At 44.0% G+C, this 27,976-nt stretch overlaps 1 protein-coding gene across 1 annotated transcript; it reads left to right on the forward strand.

Annotated features, from left to right (window-relative positions):
* Positions 1 to 14,934: 14,934 nt before the first annotated feature.
* LOC139555162 (uncharacterized) lies at positions 14,935 to 27,558 on the forward strand. The gene is made up of 2 exons (XM_071368730.1): positions 14,935 to 24,896; positions 24,983 to 27,558. The coding sequence occupies exon 1, from the start codon at positions 23,393 to 23,395 to the stop codon at positions 24,107 to 24,109; it is 717 nt and encodes a 238-aa protein (XP_071224831.1). The 5' UTR covers positions 14,935 to 23,392; the 3' UTR covers positions 24,110 to 24,896; positions 24,983 to 27,558.
* The last annotated feature ends 418 nt before the right edge of the window (positions 27,559 to 27,976 follow it).

Below are 27,976 nucleotides of genomic sequence, written 5' to 3' on the forward strand. Positions count from 1 at the left end.
CAGCAGGCAGGTGTGAGTGCATCTGCACGCACAGTGAGGCGAAGACTTTTGGAGGATGTCTGGTGTCATGAGGGGCAGTAAAGAAGCCACTTCTCTCCAGGAAAAACATCAGGGACAGACTGATATTCTGAAAAAGGTACAGGGATTGGACTGCTGAGGACTGGGGTAAAGTAATTTTCTCTGATGAATCCCCTTTACGATTGTTTGGACCATCTGGAAAAAAGCTTGTCTGGAGAAGACAAGGTGAGCGCTACCATCAGTCCTGTGTCATGTCAACAGTAAAGCGTCCTGAGACCATTCATGCGTGGGGTTGCTTCTCAGCCAAGGGAGTGGGCTCACTCACAATTTTGCCTAAGAACACAGCCATGAATAAAGAATGGTACCAACACATCCTCCGAGAGCAACTTCTCCCAACCACCCAGGAACAGTTTGGTGACAAACAATGCCTTTTCCAGCATGTTGGAGCACCTTGGAGCACCTTGCCATAAGGCAAAAGTGATAACTAAGTGGCTCGGGGAACAAAACATCGATATTTTGGGTCCATGGCCAGGAAATTCCCCAGACCTTAATCCCATTGAGAACTTGTGGTCAATCCTCAAGAGACGGGTGGACAAACAAAACCCCCAAAATTCTGACAAACTCCAAGCAATGATTATGCAAGAATGGGCTGCCATCAGTCAGGATGTGGCCCAGAAGTTAATTGATAGCATGCCAGGGCGGATTGCAGAGGTCTTGAAAAAGAAGGGTCAACACTGCAAATATTGACTCTTGCATCAAAGAGCAGTGAAGACGTGTTTTTGTTCGTCCTCTCGTGTACTTTTGTATTTTTCTTATTTTTTGTATATATTTCAATTTTATTTTCACTCTTTTCCATTTTTAATTCCATTTTAATTCGATTATACCTTCCGGTAACCTGCCTCACCCAATTTGATACGGAATCGCTATTATTTTTAATTTTAGAACACATTCAAGAACCACCAGAAGCTAACAAGCTAATTAGCTACAAGCTATTTAGTCATTGTTAGCCACTGCTAGCGGCTTTTACCTTCTGCACAGATACCAGCCCTGATTTTAGCCTGGATAATACTCGCTAATCTACCAGTATTGGACTATCTCTCCACTACAACGCCGGATCCCTGCCGTAATCCCTGGACCACCACTTCTGATCTTCACAGCTAGCTAGTGATTAACGCCCCTGCCACGAAGCTAGCACCAGTTAGCCGTGAGCCAGGCACATCTCCCGGCTAGCAAACTAAATTCTACAATACCTCTTTCGCCATCTGGCTTGGATCCTCTGTCGACGCGGCGCCCCACCGCACCACCACGACTGGTCTGCCGATGAATACTCCATCCGCTGTGCCTTCAACCGGCCTCCGTCGGAGCAGACGCTAGTACTAGCCCCGGGCTACTAACTTTAGCGCTGTTGTCTTAGCTAGCTCTCCCAATCAATACCTACAATTACTTTATGCCTCGCTGTATGTCTCTCTCAAATGTCAATATGCCTTGTATACTGTTGTTCAGGTTAGTTATCATTGTTTTAGTTTACAATGGAGCCCCTAGTTCCACTCTTCATACCTCTGACACCTCCTTTGTCCCACCTCCCACACATGCGGTGACCTCACCCATTATAACCAGCATGTCCAGAGATACAATCTCTCTTATCATCACCCGGTGCCTGGGCTTACCTCCGCTGTACCCGCACCCCACCATACCCCTGTCTGCACATTATGCCCTGAATCTATTCTATCACGCCCTGAAATCTGCTCCTTTTATTCTTTGTCCCCAACGCTCTAGGCGACCAGTTTTGATAGCCTTTAGCCACACCCTCATCCTACTCCTCCTCTGTTCCTCGGGTGATGTGGAGGTAAACCCAGGCCCTGCATGTCCCCAGGCACCCTCATTTGTTGACTTCTGTGATCGAAAAAGCCTTGGTTTCATGCATGTCAACATCAGAAGCCTCCTCCCTAGGTTTGTTTACTCACTGCTTTAGCACACTCTGCCAACCCTGATGTCCTTGCCGTGTCTGAATCCTGGCTTAGGAAGGCCACCAAAAATTTGGAGATTTCCATACCCAACTATAACATTTTCCGTCAAGATAGAACTGCCAAAGGGGGAGGAGTTGCAATCTACTGCAGAGATAGCCTGCAAAGTAATTTCATACTTTCCAGGTCCATACCAAAACAGTTCGAACTTCTAATTAAAAAAAAGAATCTCTCCAGAAATAAGTCTCTCACTGTTGTCGCCTGATCGCCCCCCATCTAGCTTCAGAGTTTGTTCTGTTAGGTGACCTAAACTGGGATATGCTTAACACCCCGGCAGTCCTACAATCTAAGCTAGATGCCCTCAATCTCACACAAATCATCAAGGAACCCACCAGGTACAACCCTAAATCCGTAAACATGGGCACCCTCATAGACATTATCCTGACCAACTTGCCCTCCAAATACACCTCTGCTGTCTTCAATCAGGATCTCAGCGATCACTGCCTCATTGCCTGTATCCGCTACGGGTCCGCGGTCAAACGACCACCCCTCATCACTGTCAAACGCTCCCTAAATCACTTCTGCGAGCAGGCCTTTCTAATTGACCTGGCCCGGGTATCCTGGAAGGATATTGACCTCATCCCGTCAGTTGAGGATGCCCGGTCATTCTTTAAAAGTAACTTCCTCACCATCTTAGATAAGCATGCCCCGTTCAAAAAATGCAGAACTAAGAACAGATATAGCCCTTGGTTCACTCCAGACCTGACTGCCCTCAACCAGCACAAAAACATCCTGTGGCGGACTGCAATAGCATCGAATAGTCCCCGCGATATGCAACTGTTCAGGGAAGTCAGGAACCAATACACGCAGTCAGTCAGGAAAGCAAAGGCTAGCTTTTTCAAGCAGAAATGTGCATCCTGTAGCTCTAACTCCAAAAAGTTCTGGGACACTGTAAAGTCCATGGAGAACAAGAGCACCTCCTCCCAGCTGCCCACTGCACTGAGGCTAGGTAACACGGTCACCACCGATAAATCCATGATAATCGAAAACTTCAACAAGCATTTCTCAACGGCTGGCCATGCCTTCCACCTCGCCGCCATTGCTGCAACCCCTATTACCAGCCTGTTCAACCTCTCTTTCATATCGTTTAGATCCCCAAGGATTGGAAAGCTGCCGCGGTCATCCCCGTCTTCAAAGGGGGAGACACCCTGGACCCAAACTGTTACAGACCTATATCCATCCTGCCCTGCCTATCTAAGGTCTTCGAAAGCCAAGTTAATAAACAGATCACTGACCATCTCGAATCCCACCGTACCTTCTCCGCTGTGCAATCCGGTTTCCGAGCCGGTCACGGGTGCACCTCAGCCACGCTCAAGGTACTAAATGATATCATAACCGCCATCGATAAAAGACAGTACTGTGCAGCCGTCTTCATCGACCTGGCCAAGGCTTTCGACTCTATCAATCACCATATTCTTATCGGCAGACTCAGTAGCCTCGGTTTTTCTGATGACTGCCTTGCCTGGTTCACCAACTACTTTGCAGACAGAGTTCAGTGTGTCAAATCGGAGGGCATGTTGTCTGGTCCTCTGGCAGTCTCTATGGGGGTACCACAGGGTTCAATTCTCGGGCCGACTCTTTTCTATGTATATATCAATGATGTTGCTCTTGCTGTGGGCGATTCCTTGATCCACCTCTACGCAGACGACACCATTCTGTATACTTCTGGCCCTTCCTTGGACACTGTGCTATCTAACCTCCAAACGAGCTTCAATGCCATACAACACTCCTTCCGTGGCCTCCAACTGCTCTTAAACACTAGTAAAACCAAATGCATGCTTTTCAACCGTTCGCTGCCTGCACCCGCCCGCCCGACTAGCATCACCACCCTGGACGGTTCTGACCTAGAATATGTGGACATCTATAAATACCTAGGTGTCTGGCTAGACTGTAAACTCTCCTTCCAGACTCATATTAAACATCTCCAATCCAAAATCAAATCAAGAATCGGCTTTCTATTTCGCAACAAAGCCTCCTTCACTCACGCTGCCAAACTTACCCTAGTAAAACTGACTATCCTACCGATCCTCGACTTCGGCGATGTCATCTACAAAATAGCTTCCAATACTCTACTCAGCAAACTAGATGCAGTTTATCATAGTGCCATCCGTTTTGTTACTAAAACACCTTATACCACCCACCACTGCGACTGGTATGCTCCAGTCGGCTGGCCCTCGCTACATATTCATCGCCAGACCCACTGGCTCCAAGTCATCTATAAGTCCATGCTAGGTAAAGCTCCGCCTTATCTCAGTTCACTGGTCACGATAACAACACCCACCCGTAGCACGCGCTCCAGCAGGTATATCTCACTGATCATCCCAAAAGCCAACACCTAATTTGGCTGCCTTTCCTTCCAGTTCTCTGCTGCCTGTGACTGGAACGAATTGCAAAAATCGCTGAAGTTGGAGACTTTTATTTCCCTCACCAACTTTAAACATCTGCTATCTGAGCAGCTAACCGATCGCTGCAGCTGTATATGGTCCATCTGTAAACAGCCCACCCAATTTACCTACCTCATCCCCTTACTGTTTTTATTTATTTACTTTTCTGCTCTTTTGCACACCAGTATCTCTATTTGCACATGATCATCTGATGATTTATCACTCCAGTGTTAATCTGCTAAATTGTAATTATTCGCTCTTATGGCCTATTTATTGCCTACCTCCTCATGCCTTTTGCACACAATGTATATAGACTCATTTTTCCCCCCTACTGTGTTATTGACTTGTTTATTGTTTACTCCATGTGTAACTCTGTGTTGTTGTCTGTTCACACTGCTATGCTTTATCTTGGCCAGGTCGCAGTTGTAAATGAGAACTTGTTCTCAACTAGCCTACCTCGTTAAATAAAGGTGAAAAAAAATAAAAAAAATAAATAAGCCTTTGACACTTATGAAATGCTTGTAATTATACTTCAGTATTCCATAGTAACATCTGACAAAAATATCTAAAGACACTGAAGCAGCAAACTTTGTGAAAATGAATATTTGTGTCATTCTCAAAACTTTTGGCCACGACTGTGGAGTTGGCCACAACACATAAAGCTTTTGTGCTAGCTTGTGTAACTAACCACAGTCTTTGGCTTGCTTGAATGTTCAATGAATTTGCTGAAGTGCGCTTTAGCTGAGGGCAACTTAGATATTCATTAGGCAATACAATACAAGTTTGGTAGAGTGATTACAGCTCCCTTGTTTGGCTATTGTACCACTTGATCAAACTCTCTAGGTCCAATAGGAGATTATACCACCCACTGATTAAGTGCCACTCTGGCTTAAATCACAGAGGCCTACGAGCCAGAGCAGCCTGTCAGCAATACCAGCTGAAATAAAACAGCAGAGAGAAAATAATAACTAAACGTAAGGAGAAGATTGCCTCACTTAAACCTCCACACAGCAGAAGTGTGTGTGTGTTTGTGTGTGTGCGCATGTCGTGCCGAGCTGGGGCCTTTTGAATATGTTGACTTGCCTTTAGCAGTGACCCACTGTTCAAGTAGTGTGCTCTTTTGTTACAATCAGATACAGAGTTACAGCGCTGGTCTGATAGTCAATGTCAGGTTCCTCATTTTGATCATGAAAAGGTTTGGAATTATTTCAAGTGGGTGGAATAGATTCTTTGAACAATGATTTCACTCTCTTCATAATGATCACACACTGACAGGTGATGTATTGCCTTGGCTATGGCATTTACTCCTGATAAAGGCAGTGCTGTTTATATCCTGTGTACCAGGCAGTAGCGAACTGGGAGCACCGGGAGCACCGGGAGAATTCCCGGTGGGTTGGCAGAAGGTTGAGCGACATGGGCCAACCCCGTTGGTCTATTCCAAACGAACGTCTATGCAACCCTTAGTCCCGCCCACACACGCATTGACACTGACAGCTCGAAAACTAGCTACAATAGAACATGGAAAAGCAGAGTAAAAAACGTAAGGGTGGGGCTGAAAAGTTAAGAGACAAAAGAGTCAAAAGTCTTCACTCAAATGCAAGTAAACTAACTAACTTATTCGGTAGTAGTAGTAGTAGTACTAGGTCCACCTACGTTAACATCGAAGTGTTAGACCAATAAGAGGAAGATACCACAACCCGGTTGGCGGGTAAAAGAGTAGAAGGAGAGGACAGTGAAGCCTTGATAGTGCAGCCGAAGCAGTTGATATGTGCCTAAATGTGTTACAAATACAACATGTTATATCAGAATTTATGAGTGAAATGCAAGTACTACTGGTCAGCTACTGCTGTGTAAATGTACCAGAAAGAAAGAAGTGAGGTAAAGATGTACAGTAACTGGGTGTTCAAACCGGATAGTGGAAAAACTCACATTTGAAGCGTAGCAAAGCTCTGAAGGTCTAGATTTCGCCTTCCTGTGTGGATTTTGTGGGAAATGGCAATCACTTGAGTATCAGTGATTCACTGTCTTATAAATATACTTAGCTAAAATATGCATTTTCTTTCTGATTGCTTTTGCCTTGTAGTTCTAAACGCTAAATTGCATTATACATATACAAACGTTAATTAGCTAATTTTATTTCATGTCTATACAGCCATTCGTTGCAAATAGTATACGTATTGTAAAACCAATCAAGTAATTTCCCTCTCAAATTCATATTTTGTGTGGGAGAATATGGCTGCAGTGATTTTCTAGCTATGATCCTCATCGCCACGGTTCCTACCACTTCGCCTCTTACTAGACAATGTATTGAAACTCATCACCATGCCAACAGTCCGGTGAGAACGGAGAGTAAAGCCCCCCCAAAAACGTGTTGTGTTGTCATTCATTCACTTGATATGAAATAGTGGGGCTGCTGCTGTTTTTTGGTCGTTTTTCAAAATTGGTCCTTTATCAGTTAATTTATATACATGTATTATTTTATTCATATCCAGGTTGGTGATAGGTCCAGTTTCAGTGGAAGTGAGCATTGGTGTTGATGACAGGCCCGGTCCAGTTTCAGTGGAAGAGAGAGTCAGGGAAGGCCAGGATACCAGACCAACTTTTGATTTTATGAGACACAAGTCAGATGACCTAAAAACATTTTTTTGTTACCACCCTATGCAGGAATCAAAAAACTCTGTGGTACAGATGGTTTTCTGTTTTAAAGACGGCACCAATCGGAAATGGCTGTCATACAATGAAGAAAGCCATGCGTTATACTGTTCAATGTGTCTGGCATTTGCGAAGCCTACTGACAGCAGTATTTTTATGAGTGAAATGACGGATTGGAAGCATTCACCAAAGGGTAGAAGAGCATGAGAAGAGCAACATGCACAGAAGTAGTGCTGAGGCATACTTTTTAAGGTCCTCCAAAGCAGACAGTCAAAGTCTGCTCAGTGGCAGTCAGGTCCCTGCCCACACAGAGCAGGTACGCAGGAGAAGGCAGGTGCTGGAACGTGTCGTAGACATAGTGAAAGTCATTGGCAAGAGGGGGCTCAGTTACAGGGGGATGCAGTCTGAGGCTGCGTATACATTAGAGGACGCCAGTATTGATCACAGTAATTTCTTGGACATGATAATACAGCTGGGAAAGTATGACGTCTGCTTGAAAGAACATCTCACCGAATGCATGGAGAAAAGCAAGAACCTACATCAGTCTGGGGCAAGAGGCAGAGGTTCTCTAATCACACTCCTCTCAAAAAATACTGTCAACACCGTCATTCACACAATTCAGAGCATTATCCAAGAGACCAGGTCAAGTGAAATTGAGCAAGCTGGAATGTTCTCTGTCCAGATCGACACAACTCAGTACATAACTTCTCAAGACCAGTGCTCTGTCATTGTGAGATATGTGACAGATGGTGTACAAGAGATGCTTGTGGCTGTTGTGGAGAGTGAGGCATCCACTGGACAGTACCATCTCCAGTTGTTGACAGATGTCTTGGATAAACTGAAATTAGACATGAACAAGTACATTGGCAATGCTACAGATGGAGCATCCAATAGGCCGGGCAAATATAAGGGCTTCTCTACTCTGTTGTCCTCAAAGTCCCCCAATCAAGTGCATGTATGGTGCTATGCACATATCCTTCATCTGGTTTTGACACAACTGAAGTTGTCTTAGAAAGTGGGTCACTGTTTGCTCTCCTTAACGACATTGCTGTGTTACTCCGTGAATCCTACCAAAGGATGGATGTGTGAGAGAAGAAGAGCCAGGACACGCGACACGCTATCTCCAATTGGAGAAAGGTGGGCTAAGGATAGTGCTTTGAAGAAGGTCTTTGGATCCTTTGGAAAACCAGACCAGGGTGTCTATGTTGAAGTACTCCTCACACTATCAGCCATACAAGGACAGGCCAACATGAAGACAACTGTTCGGGTGAAGGCAAGAGGATTTACTGAGGCTCTTCTCCGGTATGAGACGATACTGACAGCTCAAATATTTCTTTGGATATTTGAGAACACGTCGCCACTGTCCAAATACCTGCAGACAAGTGGGATGGACATCCTGTCTGCCCATTGTCGTGGCTGAATCAGATTTAGCTAGGTAACATAGATAGATAAGATGTTATTTTCATCATATGCTTGTGAGATACTGTGGGCAGTTGCATTTTCCCATCTGAGCTAGGGCTTAGTCACTTGGGGCCCAGAGAGGGGAGAGGTCAGGCTTGTCTTCATATGTCAATGTATCTGTTAAACCATGTGGTGCTATGTAGAATATCAGAAGGGGAGGAGGACAGAATGGAACATTGTATTTCTTATGGGAATGTGTCTGTAACTATTCCTAAATCATGTGAAGGGATGGCGTTATTAATGGGGAACCAGTTAGTTATCTCATACAATGTCTGTACGCCAGTCACTCCCTACTTTTCTATTTGGGGGAAGGAGTATGGCAGTGTTTGGAACCATTGTATGTCCCCTCTGAGGTTGCCCTTATCTTGATCTGGTATATGACCTAAGAGGCTCACTGTATTCAGTGAGTTTGTCCAGGTTTGAGAGTATCTAGGATTGACAATTGATATATGCCATTGGATGAGGTAATGTTTTGGTAGACAGTGAAGTACCAAGCATGAGATTGAAACCTCGTCTTAGGAGACCAAACTGAACGATGATTTATAGCTGATGCTGTTTAGCTATGGGATACTCCTCTTTCAAGTAAAAGGTTCTTTGTAAGGAGAGGGGTGTATCTTGGCTATAAATGAAACTAAGAATTGTTTTGTAAGGACTCTCAGAGAATTCATTGATAGACACTGAATTGATCTGAGAGTCATAAAGGGCGATGGTGAAGCTTATATATATATTAAAGATGTACTTTATAATATAACTCTGACTTGTGTGTGTGGTTGGCTCTCTTATTTGAGTAATACAGGAAATTACCACGACACCATCGAATGGTTGTGGCTACACAGGAAATCCTGAAAGCATGTCAAGAGACGTTGACAACATTAAGGCAGCTACAGACACATTTGTTCAGTTTGCAAATAAGAAGATCAAAGAACAGGATGAGGACACAGAGCTGGAGGAGGTGGAAACCACTCTGCCACAGAAAAGGGCAAGAAAGAAGAAAATCATGTCTGGAGAGATGGCTCAATATGAAGCTTTGACAGAGGCAGAGAGCCTATAAAGATCAAGTCTACAATCAAATTATGGATACATTCACAGATAGTATCCACAGGCGATTTCTGTCTCATGGCACTCTATATGCTGACCTAGCCCTTCTGAACCCTAGAAACTTCTCCCAAACAACATCCAATGGTCTTCCAGAGAAAGCCCTTCAAGAGCTCAAGAGCTTCGATTTGATAGCCGAGCAACTGTTTACAATTTGCAGTGTGAGCTGAGGAGCCTCGCTGTATAGTGGAAAAGACTGAAAAGTTCAGGATTGGAGGAATACATGACCAGTACAGTGGAGGACGGCCCTGATGGAAATGAAGATGAGGTGGAAATGAAGAATAAATGCTGCTCATCCTGCACAGAATGTCCACTGTGTTGTTACCAGATGCTGAGATGGTACAACCTGCTGACTGATGCATACCATATCCTTGGCCTTGGATACAAGTTCCTACTCACCCTCTCAGTTACCCAGGTAGCGTGTGAGCGAAGTTTCTCTACCTTAAAGTATATCAAGAGCAGACTCAGGAGCACTCTCTCACAAGAACACCTAGAGGCCTTCATGCTGATGGCCACCGAGAAGGACATCCTAATGGCCCTGGATACTGACATGGTTACTGAGAAGGACATCCTAATGGCCCTGGATACTGACATAATGATCCATAGAGTTGCAGAGAAAAGTGAGCTGTTAAGAAAATTGCTCCTCCAATCAGGTAGTTGCAACATATTTCCTATAACTTGCTTACTTACCATTATTTAACTCCCACATTTCTAATGTCTCTTTTTCCTGTCTGTAATATTGCTGTCCAGTACTTTGACAGAGTGAAGCCAGCCAGCTGATCCTGAGCAGCAGTTAGACAGTTCTATGTTTCAGTATTGTGGATATTATAGCATCTCTTTTTTACTCCAGGCTTCAGGTGATGTAGATGAATCATGACTCATGATGGCTTGTGCTGCTCTCTTACAGGTTACGTTCTATGTTTGGAGAGATGTCCAAACATAGTTTTTTAGAAGGTGTACTCCCATGACATAAAGCTAGCCAGCTGACCCTGAGCAGCAGTTAGTTCTGTCTCAGTGTGTATTATGGATATTATAGCATCTCTTTTTCACTCTAGGCTTCAAGTGATGTGAGGTAGTTCAATCATGACAAATTCAGTGTGTGTTCTGTAGAAGTTTTATAACAATGTGCAGCGTTTGTGTGTGTGTTCTGCAGCCTTGTTAAAGTAGTACTGCAATAGTGATCAATGGTTGTGATCCAGCTAGGTGGTTGTATTAGGGGCTGGTCGTGTGTGTACGTGGGTGCATTAGCAGGGCGGCCATGGTGGAGTATACGGGGGCCGGTTCTGGTGGGCCGGTCTGGATCAAAGTCCAGGGATGTTTTTTACTCCCAGTCCTCCATCTGGTCTGTCCCCTGTCTGGTCGGTTCTCCGTCTGGTCTGTCCCCTGTCTGGCCGGTTCTCCGTCTGGTCTGTCCCCTGTCTGGTCGGTTCTGTGTCTGGTCTGTCCCCTGTCTGGTCGGTTCTGCGTCTGGTCTGTTCCCTGTCTGGTCGGTTCTTTGTCTGGTCTGTCCCCTGTCTGGTCGGTTCACCATCTGGTCTGTCCCCTGTCTGGTCGGTTCTCTGTCTGGTCTGTCCCCTGTCTGGACGGTTCTCTGTCTGGTCTGTTCCCTGTCTGGTCGGTTCACTGCCAGGTCTTGTCCTGTCTGGTCTGTCCCCTGTCTGGTTGGTTCACCGTCAGGTCTGTTCCCTGTCTGGTCGGTTCTCCGTCTGGTCTGTTCCCTGTCTGGTCGGTTCGCCGTCTGGTCTGTTCCCTGTCTGGTCGGTTCTCCGTCTGGTCTGTCCCCTGTCTGGTCGGTTCTCCGTCTGGTCTGTTCCCTGTCTGGTCGGTTCACCGTCTGGTCTGTCCCCTGTCTGGTCGGTTCACCGTCAGGTCTGTCCCCTGTCTGGTCAGTTCACAGTCTGGTCTCTTTCCTGTCTGGTCGGTTCACCGTCTGGTCTGTCCCCTGTCTGGTCGGTTCGCTGTCTGGTCTGTTCCCTGTCTGGTCGGTTCACCGCCAGGTCTGTCCCCTGTCTGGTTGGTTCTCCGTCTGGTCTATACCCTGTCTGGTTGGTTCACCGTATGGTCTGTCCCCCGTCTGGTCTGTCCCCGCCTGGTCTGTCCCCTATCTGGTCGGTTCTCCATCAGGTCTGTACCCTGTCTGGTCAGTTCCTCATCTGCCTCAAACATAACATGAACTAGATTCATAGTCTCTGGTGGGTGTGGATCGCATTTAAAAGACAAGACTCACTTCCCTACTTTTGTCAAAGGTTTTTTTCTTGCCAAAAGTTGCCATCTGTCTGGTGTGTGTGTGTTTGTGCGTGTATGTTTCTGCATGTGTGTTTGTGTGTGTGTGTGTTCGTGCATGTGTGTTCGTGCGTACATGCGCGTGGTTAGGTGTATCAAAAGTGGACATTGATTGACATTGATATATTTAATTGATTGAGGTGTGTTTCACAGAGACTTTAAGGCAGGGGTGTCAAACTCATTCCATGGAGGGCTTCGTGTCTGCTGGTTTTCGGTTTTTCTTTTCAAATTAAGATCTAGACAACCATGTGAGGGGAGTTCCTTAGTAATCAGTGAGCTTAATTCATCAATCAAGTACAAGGGTGGAGCGAAAACCCGCAGACACTCAGTGGAATGAGTTTGACACATGCTTTAAGGGCATGGGGAATTCTGTGACTCTAAACTCCTTTTTATTAGATGCCCTCAGTGAATCAAGACCCTTTTTCAGTTATACAATCCTGCTTCAAACAATACCTATGTGCTATTCTTTTGTTCTCAATTGAACACATCTTGGTATTACCTACACCAGGGGTATTCAACTCAGACCCTACGCCTATGAGGTCTGGAGCATGCTGCTTTTCTGTTCTACCTGATAATGAATTGCTCCCAGCTGGTGTCCCAGGTCTAAACAGGGGAACAATGGCTTCGAGGTCCAGAGTTGAGTTTGAGGGACCTACCTGTCCTACCTAGTCTCTCTCGCCAGACTCAGCGCTCTGCGGCTGTGAGAAGAGATCTATCCTAACACTATCTTCCTTTATGTAATGCAGTCAAACCAGGACAGGAAAACTCATATTTCCCTCAGGAGGCTGAAGGTATTTGACATGGCCCCTCAGATCCTCAAGCAATTTTACAGATGCACCATCAAGAGCAAATTGACTGGTTGCACCACTGCCTGATATGGCAACTGCACCGCCCTACACCACAAGGCTCTACAGAGGGTGGTGCGGAAGTCCCAGCACATCACTGGGGGCGAGCTCCCAGCAATTCAGGACATTCATACCAGGCGGCCCGAAAAATTGCCAAAGACACCAGTCACCACAGCCATGGACTGTTCTCTCTGCTACGTTCCGGCAGGCGGTACCGGAGCATCGGGTCTCGCACCAACAGGCTGCGAGACAGCTTCTTTCCTCAAGCAAAAAGACCGCTGAACAGCTAGGCTACCGACCCTTTCCCATGGACTATCTGCACTAACTCTATGCTCACTCACAGGTCTCTACCCACACATTCAAACACACCTGCATGGACACTCTTGCATACGACACGCGCACACACACACACACACACACACACACACACACACACACACACACACACACACACACACACACACACACACACACACACACACACACACACACACACACACACACACACACACACACACACACACACACACACACACACACACTTGCTATATTGTTTATTATCACCATTCGTATTTATCCTGTTACCAGTCACTTTTACCCTTTTACATGTACAGTCCATTCAGAAAGAATTCAGACCCCTTGACTTTTTCAACATTTTGTTATGTTACAGCCTTATTCTAAAATGTATTAAATTGTTTTCCCCCCTCATCAATCTACACACAATACCCCATAATGACAGCAAAAACAGGTACAAAAAAGAAGAAATATTTTATTTACATAAGTATTCAGATCCTGTACTCAGTACTTTGTTGAAACACCTTTGGCAGTGATTACAGCCTCGAGTCTTCTTGGGTATAACATTACAAGCTTGGCACACCTGTATTTGGGGAGTTTCTTCCATTCTTCTCTGCAGATCCTCTCAAGCTCTGTCTGGTTGGATGGGGAGCGTCGCTGCACAGCTACTTTCAGGTCTCTCCAGAGATGTTAAATCGGTTTCAAGTTCGGGCTCCGGCTGGGCCACTCAAGCACATTCAGAGACTTGTCCCAAAGCCACACCTGTGTTGTCTTTGCTGTGTGGTTAGGGTTGTTGTCCTGTTGGAAGTTGAACCTTTGCCCCAGTCTGAGGTCCTGAGTGCTCTGGAGCAGGTTTTCATCAAGGATCTCTCTGTACTTGGCTTCGTTCATTTTTCCCTTGATTCTGACTAGTCTCCCAGTCCCTGCCGCTGAAAAACATTGCCACAGCAAGATGATGCCACCACCATGCTTCACCATAGGGATGGTGCCAGGTTTCCTCCAGATGTGACGCTTGGCATACAGGCCAAAGACTTCAATCTTGGTTTCATCTGACCAGAGAATCTTGTTTCTCATGGTCTGAGAGTCCTTTAGGTGCCTTTTGGCAAACTCCAAGCGGACTGTCATGTGCCTTTAACTGAGGAGTGTCTTTCGTCTGGCCACTCTACCATAAAGGCCTGATTGGTGGAGTGCTGCAGAGATGGTTGTCCCTCTGGAAGGTTCGTCCATCTCCACAGAGGAACTCTGGAGCTCTGTCAGAGTGGCCATCGGGTTCTTGGTCACCTCCCTGACCAAGGCCCTTCTCCCCCGGTTGCTCAGTTTGGCCAGGCGGTGAGCTCTAAGAAGAGTCTTGGTGGTTCCAAACTTCTTCCATTTAAGAATGATGGAGGCCACTGTGTTCTTGGGGACCTTCAATCCTGCAGAATTGTTTTGGTGCCCTTCCGCAGATCTGTGACTCGACACAATCCTGTCTCAGAGCTCTACAGACAATTCCTTCGACCTCATGGATTAGTTTTTGCTCTGACATGTACTGTCAACTGTGGGACCTTATAGAGACAGGTGTGTGCCTTTCCGAAGCATGTCCAATCAATTGAATTTACCACAGGTGGACTCCAATCAAGTTGTATAAACATCTCAAGGATGATCAATGGAAACTGGGTGCACCTGAGCTCAATTTCGAGTCAAAGCAAAGGGTCTTATTAATATTTACAGTGCTGTGAAAAAGTATTTGCCCTCTTCCTGATTTCTTATTTTTTTGCACATTTGTCACACTTAAATGTTTCATATCATCAAACACATTTTAATACTACACAAAGATAACCCAAGTAAACACAAAATGTAGTTTTTAAGTGATACTTTTATTTAGGGAAAAAAGCTATCCGAACCTTCATGGTCCTATGTGACATAGTAATTGCCCCCCCTTGTTAAATCATGAATTTACTGTGGTTAATCACATTTTTTGGAAAGCTGAGTTCAATTTCACTAGCCACACCCAGGCCTGATTACTGCCAGACCTGTTGAATCAAGAAATCACTTAAATGGAACCTGTCTAACAAAGTGAAGTAGGCCAAAATATCTCAAAAAGCAAGACATCATGCCGCGATCCAAAGAAATTTAGGAACAGATGAGAAACAAAGTAATTGACATCTGGAAAGGGTTACAAAGCCATTTCTAAAGCTTTGGGACTCCAGCGAACCACGGTGAGAGCCATTATCCACAAATGGAGAAAATTTGGAACAGTGGTGAACCTTCCCAGGAGTGGCCGGCCTACCAAAATTACCCCAAGAGCGCAGCGACCACTCATCCAAGAGGTCACAAAAGAACCCACAACAACATCTAAAGAACTGCAGGCCTCACTTGCCTCAGTTAAGGTCAGTGTTCATGACTCAACCATAAGAAAGAGACTTAGCAAAAATGGCATCCATGGCAGAGTTCCAAGGCGAAAACCACTGCTGACCAAAAAGAACATAAAGGCTCGTCTCACTTTTGGCAAAAAACACTTTTAGGAAAATATTCTGTGGACTGATGAGACAAACGTTGATCTTTTTGGAAGTTGTGCGTCCCGTTACATCTGGCGTAAAAGTAACACAGCATTTCAGTAAAAGAACATCATACCAACAGTCAAATATGGTGGTGGTAGTGTGATGGTCTGGGGTTGCTTTGCTGCTTCAGGACCTGGACGACTTGCTGTGATTGATGGAACCATGAATCCTGCTCTCTACCAAAAAATCCTGAAGGAGAATGTCCAGCCATCAGTTCGTGACCTTAAGCTGAAGCGCACTTGGGTTCTGCAGCAGGACAATGATCCAAAACACACCACAGCAAGTCCACCTCGGAATGGCTTAAAAAAAAAGGTTTTGGAGTGGCCTAGTCAAAGTCCGGACTTGAATCCGATTGAGATGCTGTGGCGTGACCTTAAAAAGGCGGTTCATGCTCGAAGACCCTCCAATGTGGCTGAATTAAAACAATTCTGCAAAGAAGAGTGGGCCAAAATTCCTCCACAGAAATGTGAAAGACTCATTGCCAGTTATCGCAAATGTTTGATTGCAGTTGTTGCTGCTGAGGGTGCCACAACCAGTTATTAGGTTTAGGGGGCAATTACTTTTTCACATAGGACCATGAAGGTTCGGATAGCTTTTTTCCCTTAATAAATAAAATCATCACTTAACTGCATTTTGTGTTTACTTGGGTTATCTTTGTGTAATATTTAAATGTGTTTGATGATCTGAAACATTTAAGTGTGACAAAAAAAATTGCAAAAAAATAAGAAATCAGGAAGGGGGCAAATACTTTTTCACAGCACTGTATGTAAATAAGGTATTTCTGTTTTAAACGTAATTTTTTTTATAAATAAAAACCTGTTTTTGCTTTGTCGTTATGGGGTATTGTGTGTAGATTGATGAGGGAAATACTGTATTGAATCCATTTTGGAATAAGGCTGTAACGTAACAAAATGTGGAAAAAAGTGAAGGGGTCTTAATATTTTCAGAATGCACTGTACATATCTACCTCAATTACTCCAGTACCCCTGTGCACTGTAATTATGGTACTGGAACTGACCCTGTATATAGCTTGCATTCTATATTTTTTCTCCACCGTATTTCTTGTGTGCTTTCTTACTTTATATTATTACTTCATATTTTCCTTAATAATGTTTCTTCTCACCTTGTTAGCGAATACTGCTGTTAGAAAGAGCTTGTTTTTGTGTTGCAGGGTCCAGTGCCATTTCCCTCCCTTAGACCCCCATCCCAAGTCTCCCATCCCATGAGGCTCCCACAAGAAATTAAAAGTATGCCATTTGCATGAATTAGACTTGGAGATACGGTAGGGCAGGTTGGCTGTTAGTGCTCATAAATAAAGATGAAGCTTCAGAAGTCCATAGACAGGCTCCGGAGAGAAGAGGCAGCCACACAGATCAATGCTCTTGAAAGATTTGTTTGCCCGGACCCAAGCTGAGGGAAGCGCTGAGGTAATCATGCATATGATAAAAATTCATTGGTTTATTGAAATGTGTCCTTGAACTTAAAGACATTGTGTTCTGCAGTCTAGGTCTCTTTCTGATTTGTTTGGTAGAATACAGTGCATTACGAAAGTATTCAGACCACTTCAGTTTTTACTCATTTTGTTATGTTACAGCCTTGTTCTAAAATTGATTAAAATAATAATGGAAACAAATAATTATAATTATGGAAACAGGATGCACCTGAGCTCAATTTCGAGTTTCATAGTGAAGGGTCTGAATACTTATGTAAATGTAATATTTCCGTATAAAAAAAAAAATTGTGTGTAGATTGATGAGAAAAAAACACAATTTATTCAATTTTAGAATAAGGCTGTAACGTAACATAATGTGGAAAAAAGTGAAGGGGTCTGAATAGTTTCCGAACGCACTGTATGAACAGGACAATATATCAGACAAATGGCTTATTTGAAACAGCTTTTCATACTTTTCATATGTAAAATTTTATGAGACAGGTTTGAATCATTCTTCTAAATGAGAAAGACCAGCAAAACGACCTCTAAAACCTTATTAGCGTTACACATAATAATGCTCTGTACGCACACACGCACGCACGCACACACACGCACACACACGCACACACACAGGCACACACACAGGCACACACACACAAGCTTGATCATCATCACTCGTAGGGTCACTGTTCATCATACCGTCTCTTAATGTGTCAATGTCAGTACACTAATACTTTATTAATCTAACAGAGAGGCTACTGATGGACTGATGGGCTGTTACAGTGTAGAGGTGATTAGTGTGGACTGATGGGTTGTTACAGTGTAGAGGTGATTAGTGTGGACTGATGGGCTGTTACAGTGTAGAGGTGATTAGTGTGTACTGATGGGCTGTTACAGTGTAGAGGTGATTAGTGTGGACTGATGGGCTGTTACAGTGTAGAGGTGATTAGTGTGGACTGATGGGCTGTTACAGTGTAGAGGTGATTAGTGTGGACTGATGGGCTGTTACAGTGTAGAGGTGATTAGTGTGTACTGATGGGCTGTTACAGTGTAGAGGTGATTAGTGTGGACTGATGGGCTGTTACAGTGTAGAGGTGATTAGTGTGTACTGATGGGCTGTTAAAGTGTACAGGTGATTAGTGTGGACTGATGGGCTGTTACAGTGTAGAGGTGATTAGTGTGGACTGATGGGCTGTTACAGTGTAGAGGTGATTAGTGTGTACTGATGGGCTGTTACAGTGTACAGGTGATTAGTGTGGACTGATGGGCTGTTACAGTGTACAGGTGATTAGTGTGGACTGATGGGCTGTTACAGTGTAGAGATGATTAGTGTGGACTGATGGGCTGTTACAGTGTAGAGGTGATTAGTGTGTACTGATGGGCTGTTACAGTATAGAGGTGATTAGTGTGTACTGATGGGCTGTTACAGTGTAGAGGTGATTAGTGTGGACTGATGGGCTGTTACAGTGTAGAGGTGATTAGTGTGTACTGATGGGCTGTTACAGTGTAGAGATGATTAGTGGGGACTGATGGGCTGTTACAGTGTAGAGGTGATTAGTGTGGACTGATGGGCTGTTACAGTGTAGAGGTGATTAGTGTGTACTGATGGGCTGTATTACAGTGTTGCAGCATGTGCTAGACTAAAGCTCATGTTTTGAGTCCCAAATGTCACATTATTCCCTTTATATTACACTCATTACTTTAGACCATGGGTCTTGGTCAAAACTGGTGCACTATATAGAGATTAGGCTGCCATTTGGGACTCAACCTAAAGCACATGGACTGTAAGGTGTACTGTAGGATGGGTTCCTGGAACCACAGGGACTATTAGTGGAAGAAAAGCACCGCCAGCCGTAGATAAAGTGGTTCAAAACAAGAACACGAGGCGACAAATTGAATCGTAAATGCATCCGTGGTTGAAGAGATTGTTGTCTCTTTTCAGACTGACCTGATGGACCTCTTGTTTCCCATGACAAATCAGACCGTAACAATTGTTGCTATAGACAGCTAGTCCAAAATATACCAAGATATATATGCTATCCTTTGTGTACCTACATTTCATGTACATTTAAATCCAGTAATTGATCCTCAATAATTCAGCCCTCAGTTCAGTCTGTCAGGCCCTGATTCTTAGTAAACCTACTCTTTTCCTAAGTGTTTGGATTGTGTCTCCCCACTGGGCAGAAACTGGTTGTTTACACGTCTTTTAAACCCAAAGATTCTTTGTGATGACGTTGAATCAACTTCGAAATCTGATTGGATTTGCAAAAAGTCATCAAGGTGAGGTATTTCATATTTTTCACCAAACTTTTAAACTAAATCCAATAACATAGTAACATTTTTATTATGTTTTTTTAATTTACGTTAGTTGACAACTCAACCAAATGTAAATCAAAACTAGATGTTGAACTTACACCTTACAACATATAAAACATCTGCTATATGATACAAAGACGGAGAAATCAGTCCAACCAAGGAGTCTATCTCTATATCCATCTAACTAGCCGCTCTAAAATAGCTTTCGTCATTTTGAATTTATATGTTCATGTCCTTTGTCCTTTTCAACTTGAGTGTGGAGAAGATTTAATATCAAAGGAAGGATTGTGTACAGATTAGAATGACAACTCACTGACTGAATTTCCTGCAGAGGAGAGGGATTACATTGTCATCCAGCAGCAGCGATGATATATGCAGGAGCCCTGGGATTCAACTGTTCAACTGTCTCACAGACAGTTACATGAGCAGATCTGCCAGCACTCTGCTTTCAGCGGGAACCGTCAAGTCAACCTCTTTGACCACTCCACAACCTTAACCCAGTCGAACGAACTTACTGCTCAAACAAGCACACCTGGGTTCAAATAGTAGGCCTAGTTGTCTTTTAAATATTTGCACTGCGCTTGATTGAGCTTGCCAGGCGCAATGGGGTGGCAGGTAGCCTAGTGGTTAGAGTGTTGGGCCAGTAACTGAAAGGTTGCTGGATCGAATCCCTGAGCTGACAAGGTGAAAATGTGTCATTCTACCACTGGACAAGGCAGTTAACCCACTATTCCCTTGTAGGCCATCATTGTAAATAAGAATTTGTTCTTAAATAAAGGTTAAGTGGTACCAATGACATAGTCTAATTAAGCCCTGCCCATCTGGCACTTAATACATTTTCTATGTATATGAAAGAAAAAAACAAATCGTTTTTGAACCTAGGAAACCCATAGTATTTCCATGTGCTCATTACAGACTCCAATACACAGAATCGTTGAAAAGACATTGACAGACAGCAACAACAGCAGGGATGCCTATGTGTTTAGAAGGATGGGAAGTACACCCAAGCTCTTTTCAGTGTTTACTGCCTCCAACTAGTTATTTTTTTGTGAAAGAATTCTGTTCACAATTTAAAAACAAAGAATAAACAACAATAAACAACAACAACAAAGTGAAATATTTACTTATGTCTGCACTTTAACTAATCTGAGAATCCTGCTGTGAACGTTGTTGTTGTCTATCGTCGGATGACATCCTTCAAAACTTCCCATTGTTTACTAAATGCACCCATCAGATTCAACCTCCTGACAACAGACATTGATACACAGTCATGAATTACACTGCTCAAAAAAATAAAGGGAACACTTAAACAACACAATGTAACTCCAAGTCAATCACACTTCTGTGAAATCAAACTGTCCACTTAGGAAGCAACACTGATTGACAATACATTTCACATGCTGTTGTGCAAATGGAATAGACAAAAGGTGGAAATTATAGGCAATTAGCAAGACACCCCCAATAAAGGAGTGGTTCTGCAGGTGGTGACCACAGACCACTTCTCAGTTCCTATGCTTCCTGGCTGATGTTTTGGTCACTTTTGAATGCTGACGGTGCATTCACTCTAGTGGTAGCATGAGACGGAGTCTACAACCCACACAAGTGGCTCAGGTAGTGCAGCTCATCCAGGATGGCACATCAATGCGAGCTGTGGCAAGAAGGTTTGCTGAAGGTTTGCTGACATTACATCAAAGTTGGATCAGCCGGTAGTGTGGTTTTCCACTTTAATTTTGAGTGTGACTCCAAATCCAGACCTCCATGGGTTGATACATTTGATTTCCATTGATAATTTTTGTGTGATTTTGTTGTCAGCACATTCAACTATGTAAAGAAAAAAGTATTTAATAAGAATATTTCATTCATTCAGATCTAGGATGTGTTATTTTAGTGTTCCCTTAATTTTTTTGAGCAGTGTATATACAGTGATTGCACCAGAAGAAATGGCAGCAGTTTTACGAGCGCCCAACCAATTGTGCTATTATGTGTTTTTTGACGTTATTTGTAATTTATTTTGTACATAATGTTTCTGCAACCGTATCTAACGGCAAAAAAGAGCTTCTGGATATCAGGACAGAGAATCACTCACCTCGGATTAGACAAAGATGTTTTATTCAACAAGCAAGATGCATAGGACATTCTCCAAACACCCCACAGGACCGACATCCCCGTTATTTGCAAGAGGAAGAAACGCAGGTACAGGTACACAGAGCGGGATGCTTCGTGAGGACCCGCAGAAGGCGAGTGGGAAAGTTGCCGTTACCGTCAATATTACTTGCCAACGTGCAATCACTGGACAATAAATTAGACGAGGTACGATCACGAATATCCTACCAACGGGACATCAACAACTGTAATATCCTATGTTTCACAGAATCGTGGCTGAATGACGACATGGATATTCAGCTAGAGGGATATACGCTGCACTGGCAAGATAGAACAGATTCTAGTGGTCTGTGCATATTTGTAAACAACAGCTGGTGCATGAAATCTGAGGAAGTCTCTAGATTTTGCTCACCTGAACTAGAGCATATTGTGATAAATTGTAGGCCACACTACTTGCCAAGAGAGTTTTCAGCTATACTTTTCGTGACTGTTTACTTACCACCACAGACAGATGCTGGCACTAAGACCGCACTCAGTCAGCTGTATAAGGAAATAAGCAAACAGGAAACCACTCACCCAGAGGCGGCGCTCCTAGTGGCCGGAGACTTTAATGCAGGGAAACTTAAATCAGTTCTACCAAATTTCTATCAACATGTTAAATGTGCAACCAGAGGGAAAAATTTCTAGATCACCTGTCCACACACAGAGACGCGTACAAAGCTCTCCCTTGCCCTCCATTTGGTAAATCCAACCACAACTCTATCCTGATTCCTGCTTTCAAGCAAACATTGAAGCAGGAAGCACCAGTGACTTGGTCTATAAAAAAGTGATCAGATGAAGCAGATGCTAAACTACAGGACTGTTTTGCTATCACAGACTGGAACATGTTCCGGGATTCTTCCGATGGCATTGACGAGTACACCACATCAGTCACTGGCTTTATCAATAAGTGCATTGAGGATTTCGTCCCCATAGTGACTGTACGTACATACCCCAACCAGAAGCCATGGATTACAGGCAACATTCGCACTGAGCTAAAGGGCAGAGCTGCCGCTTTCAAGGTGCAGGACTCTAACCCGGAAGCTTATAAGAAATCCTACTATGCCCTGCGACGAACCATCAAACAGGCAAAGCGTCAATACAGGGCTAAGATTGAATCATACTACACCGGCTCCGACGCTTGTCTTATGTGGCAGGACTTGCAAACTATTTCAAAGGGAAGCACAGCCGAGAGCTAACCAGAGACACGAGCCTACCAGACGAGCTAAATCACTTCTATGCTCGCTTCGAGGCAATCAACACTGAGGCATGCATGAGAGCATCAGCTGTTCTGGACGACTGTGTGATCACTCTCTCCGTAGCCGATGTGAGTAAGACCTTTAAACAGGTCAACATACACAAGCTGCGGGGCCAGACAGATTACCAGGACGTGTGCTCTGGGCATGTACTGACCAACTGGCAGGTGTTTTCACTGACATTTTCAACATGTCCCTGATTGAGTCTGTAATACCAACATGTTTCAAGCAGACCACCATAGTCCCTGTGCCCAAGAACACAAAGGCAACCTGCCTAAATGACTACAGACCCGTAGCACTCATGTCCGTAGCCATGAAGTGCTTTGAAAGGCTGGTAATGGCTCACATCAACACCATTATCCCAGAAACCCTAGACCCACTCCAATTTGCATACCGCCCGAACAGATCCACAGATGATGCAATCTCTATTGCACTCCACACTGCCCTTTCCCACCTGGACAAAAGGAACACTTATGTGAGAATGATATTCATTGACTACAGCTCAGCGTTCAACACCATAGCGCCCTCAAAGCTCATCACTAAACTAAGGGTCCTGGGACTAAACACCTCCTTCTGCAACTGGATCCTGGACTTCCTGATGGGCCACACCCCAGGTGGTGAGGGTAGGTAGCAACACATCTGCCAGGCTGATGGCCAGGCACGACTCCAACACCATTATTAAGTTTGCAGATGACACGACAGTGGTAGACCTGATCACCGACAACGACGAGACAGCCTGTAGGGAAGAGGTCAGAGACCTGGCCGGGTGGTGCCAGAATAACAACCTATCCCTCAACGTAACCAAGACTAAGGAGATGATTGTGGACTACAGGAAAAGGAGGACCGAGTACGCCCCCATTCTCATCGACAGGGCTGTAGTGGAGCAGGTTGAGAGCTTCAAGTTCCTTGGTGTCCACATCACCAACAAACTAGAATGGTCCAAACACACCAAGACAGTCGTGAAGAGGGCACGACAAAGCCTATTCCCCCTCAGGAAACTAAAACGATTTGGCATGGGTCCTGAGATCCTCGAAAGGTTCTACAGTTGCAACATCAAGAGCATCCTGATTGGTTGCATCACTGCCTGCATCACTGCCGGTAATTCTTCGGCCTCCGACCACAAGGCACTACAGAGGGTAGTGCGTACGGCCCAGTACATCACTGGGGCTAAGCTGCCTGCCATCCAGGACCTCTACACCAGACGGTGTCAGAGGAAGGCCCTAAAAATTGTCAAAGACCCCAGCCACCCCAGTCATAGACTGTTCTCTCTACTACCGCATGGCAAGCGGTACCGGAGTGCCAAGTCTAGGACAAAAAGGCTTCTCAACAGTTTTTACCCCCAGGGCATAAGACTCCTGAACAGGTAATCAAATGGCTACCCGGACTATTTGCGTTGTGTGTCCCCCCCCAACCCCTCTTTTACGCTGCTGCTACTCTCTGTTTGTCATACAGTATATGCACAGTCACTTTAACTATACATTCATGTACATATGTACATACTACCTCAATTGGCCCGACCAACCAGTGCTCCTGCAAATTGGCTAACCGGGCTATCTGCATTGTGTCCCGCCACCCACCATCCGCCAACCCCTCTTTACGCTACTGCTACTCTCTGTTCATCATATATGCATAGTCACTTTAACCATATCTACATGTACATACTACCTCAATCAGCCTGACTAACCAGTGTCTGTATGTAGCCTCGCTACTTTTTTAGCCTCGCTACTGTATATAGCCTCGCTACTGTTTTTCACTGTCTTTTTACTGTTGTTTTTATTTCTTTACTTACCTATTGTTCCCCTAATACCTTTTTTGCACTATTGGTTAGAGCCTGTAAGTAAGCATTTCACTGTAAGGTCTACACCTGTTGTATTCGGCGCACGTGACAAATAAACTTTGATTTGATTTGACATGTCACATCTGCTCCTGCAATGCCCTCTACTGCTCATCCTGTGTCTGCTTGACCTGCCGACACTTCTCCAGTACTCTCTCCCTCTCCCTTTCTCTTTCTGTGTGTGTGTGTTATTGTGCGGGCGGAGACAGGTGTGCTGGAGTCAGAGCAGATCCCATCAGCTGCAACCTGTTCCATAATCAAGACCTCTACAAATACTCAGCCCTGCCACTTCCACGCTGCCAGAACGTAATCCCTGCTCAGTCAGTCTGTTTCTAGCCATTTGTTACTATTCAGATCCTGTTGTGCCTGTTTTCCTTGTCTGACACTGTTTTCCTCTCCGCTACAGTTCTGCCCGCTCTGACTCTGGTCCCTGTCTCCAGTCCCACATCTCGTCATCCTGCTACTCTGTCCAGAATTCCCCACTCTACTACTCCCTTGGATTCCCCTCCGGACCTGCTTACCCTGTCTCAACCCCTCTCGCTCCAGCCTCAGCCTCCGTACCTGGTTTCCAGGAACTTGCCCGAGCTTCCCCTGACCTGCACTCCATCTCCCCCCTGTGTTTTAATAAATACCATGGTTACTTCATCCCAGTCTCCTCATCTGAGTCTGCTCTTGGGTTCCCCTGTTCCACTCCGCGTAACACAACATTTATGCTCCTTGGTTGTTTTTCATGAACCTAGAAGAAACAGCATTCAGTCCTGTGTTGCCTACAGATGATTTAACAAACAGACATTTGTATTTGTATTTATTATGGATCCCCATTAGCTGCTGCCAAGGCAGCAGCTACTCTTCCCGGGGTCCAGCAAAATGAATGTAGTTATACAATTTTAAAAACATTACAATACATTCACAACAGATTTCACATCACATTAAGTGTGTGCCCTCAGACCACTATTCTACTACCACATATCTACAACACAAAATCCATGTGTACATGTGTTTGTATGCATGTGTCTGTGCCTATGTGTGTGTTGCTTCACAGTCCCCGCTGTTCCATAAGGTGTATTTTTATCTGTTTTTTAAATCAAATCTTCCTGCTTGCATCAGTTACTTGATGTGGAATAGAGTTTGGTGTAGTCATGGCTCTATGTAGTATTGTGCGCCTTCGTTAGTCTGTTCTGGACTTGGGGACTGTGAAGAGATCTCTTGTGCCATGTCTTGTGGGGTATGCATGGGTGTCCGAGCTGTGTGCCAGTAGTTCGAACAGACAGCTCGGTGCATTCAACATGTCAATACCTCTCAGAAATACAAGTAGTGATGATTTCATTTAAGTTGCTCCAAAGTTCTTTAGACTATGATTCATTATGTCATTTATCTTTGTTTCATAGTGTAGTTTCTTCTTCTTTTTATTCAGTTTAGTCACATGATTTCTCAGTTTGCAGTACGTTTGCCAATCGGTTTTCAGACAGACTTATTTGCCATTTCTTTTGCCTCATCCTCTCAATCATACAATTTTTCAATTCCTCATCAATCCATGGGGATGTAACAGTTTTTACAGTCCTTTTCTTAATGGATGCATGCTTATTAGTAGCTGGGATAAGCAATTTCATAAATGTGTCAAGTGCAGCATCTGGTTGCTCCTCATTACACACCACAGACCAACACATCTTTACATCAACAACATAGGAATCACTACAACAGTTATTGTATGACCTCTTATACCTTCTACTGTATTAAGCCCAGCCTTCGGAACGTCGGTTTTCCTAGATTTGGCTACTATACTGTGATCACTACATCCGATGGATTTGGATACTGCTTTCAAGCACATTTCTGCTGCATTAGTAAAGATTTTGATGATTTCATTCCTGTGCTGTTCGTAACTACCCTCGTAGGTTGACTGTCACGCCTTGGCTTTATCTTTGTTTTCTTTATTATTTTAGTTAGGTCAGGGTGTGACATGGGGGATGTATGTGTTTTGTATTGTCTAGTTTTTTTTGAATGTTTATGGGTGCTGTGGCTTAGTTGGTTAAAGTGTCTAGTCTAGGTGTATGTATGTCTATGGTTGCCTAGATTGGTTCTCAATTAGAGACAGCTGCCTATCGTCTCTGATTGGGAACCATATTTAGGCAGCCATATTCATTAGGTAGTTCGTGGGTGATTGTCTATGTCTATACGTTAGTTGCTTGTGTCTGCACTTTCGTTTTATAGCTTCACGTCCGTTTGTTGTTTTGTATAGTTTGTCAGTGTTCTTCGTTTCGTCTTCGTTATAATTAAAAGAAGATGTATTGTTATCACGCTGCGCCTTGGTCCTCCTCTCTTCCACCATACGACGATCGTGACATTGACTGATAACCTAAACCAGGTTACAGGCACTAGTTACAGTTTGAAACTTTCTCTTGAGTGGGCAGCCTGATGAAAGGCAGTCAATATTTAAATCACCCCAAAAATATACATCTCTGTCGATATCACATACGTTATCAAGCATTTCACACATGTTATCTAGATACTGACTGTTAGCACTTGGTGGTCTATAGCAGCTTCCCACCAGAGTGAGCTTTAGGTGAAGCAGATGAACCTTTGGCCATATTACTGTTATGAATATTATGTATAATGACTAAATGATGTATACATTTAAAAGTAATGATAGGACTATAACTAACAGAATTCTACCCTGTCTGATGAAGAATGTTTATACATAGGCAAAGAGGAAGTGTTAACAGACAACTTGTGACCACTGTGAAACTAACAACAGGAAAGATGTCTCGTCCCCACTCAGGGAGGGGAGAAACCGTTGGACTTGCAGTAGATTGTGTAACATGTTGAAGCATATGATAAGCAATGTAGGCATAAGAGAAGACTTGTAAAACAGCATTGTCATTGTCTGAGAGGAGGAGGGACATTTATGACGAAATGAGAGGTATATAATCCAATGTACATGAAATGATGGGCAGAGCTCTCGAATAAACAATTCTGACTATTGTAGACTGGACTCTGTCTGTTTTCATTTCAACCAGAACCTTACAAACTCTGGGTTACAGACTGAGTATTTAATTGAAGTTCAGTTTATGAACCTTGGGAATTCTAATTCCCTTAACAATTACTTCAACAGTATTTAACATGAGATCCTCTCTAAGCTTTACAGGGATGTGGTTCTGAATATAAAAGGCCACACCTCTACCTTTGGCATTTCTGTCTTTTCTGTAAATCTTATAATCTTGCTACCACTGTATCATTAAAGGTATTATCTTATTTCAGAGATTGTCAAAATATGCATGTCATCTGTTACTAGCAAATTATTGATTTCGTTAACCTTTTTTCTTAATCTACACATGTTCAAGAATGGCCCTTTTCCTTTTATTTCGATTACAACCTCTCACTTTCGGTTATTTGAAAAATATTG

The sequence above is a fragment of the Salvelinus alpinus genome, chromosome 26 (assembly GCF_045679555.1).
Source record: "Salvelinus alpinus chromosome 26, SLU_Salpinus.1, whole genome shotgun sequence".
Lineage (NCBI taxonomy): Eukaryota > Metazoa > Chordata > Actinopteri > Salmoniformes > Salmonidae > Salvelinus > Salvelinus alpinus.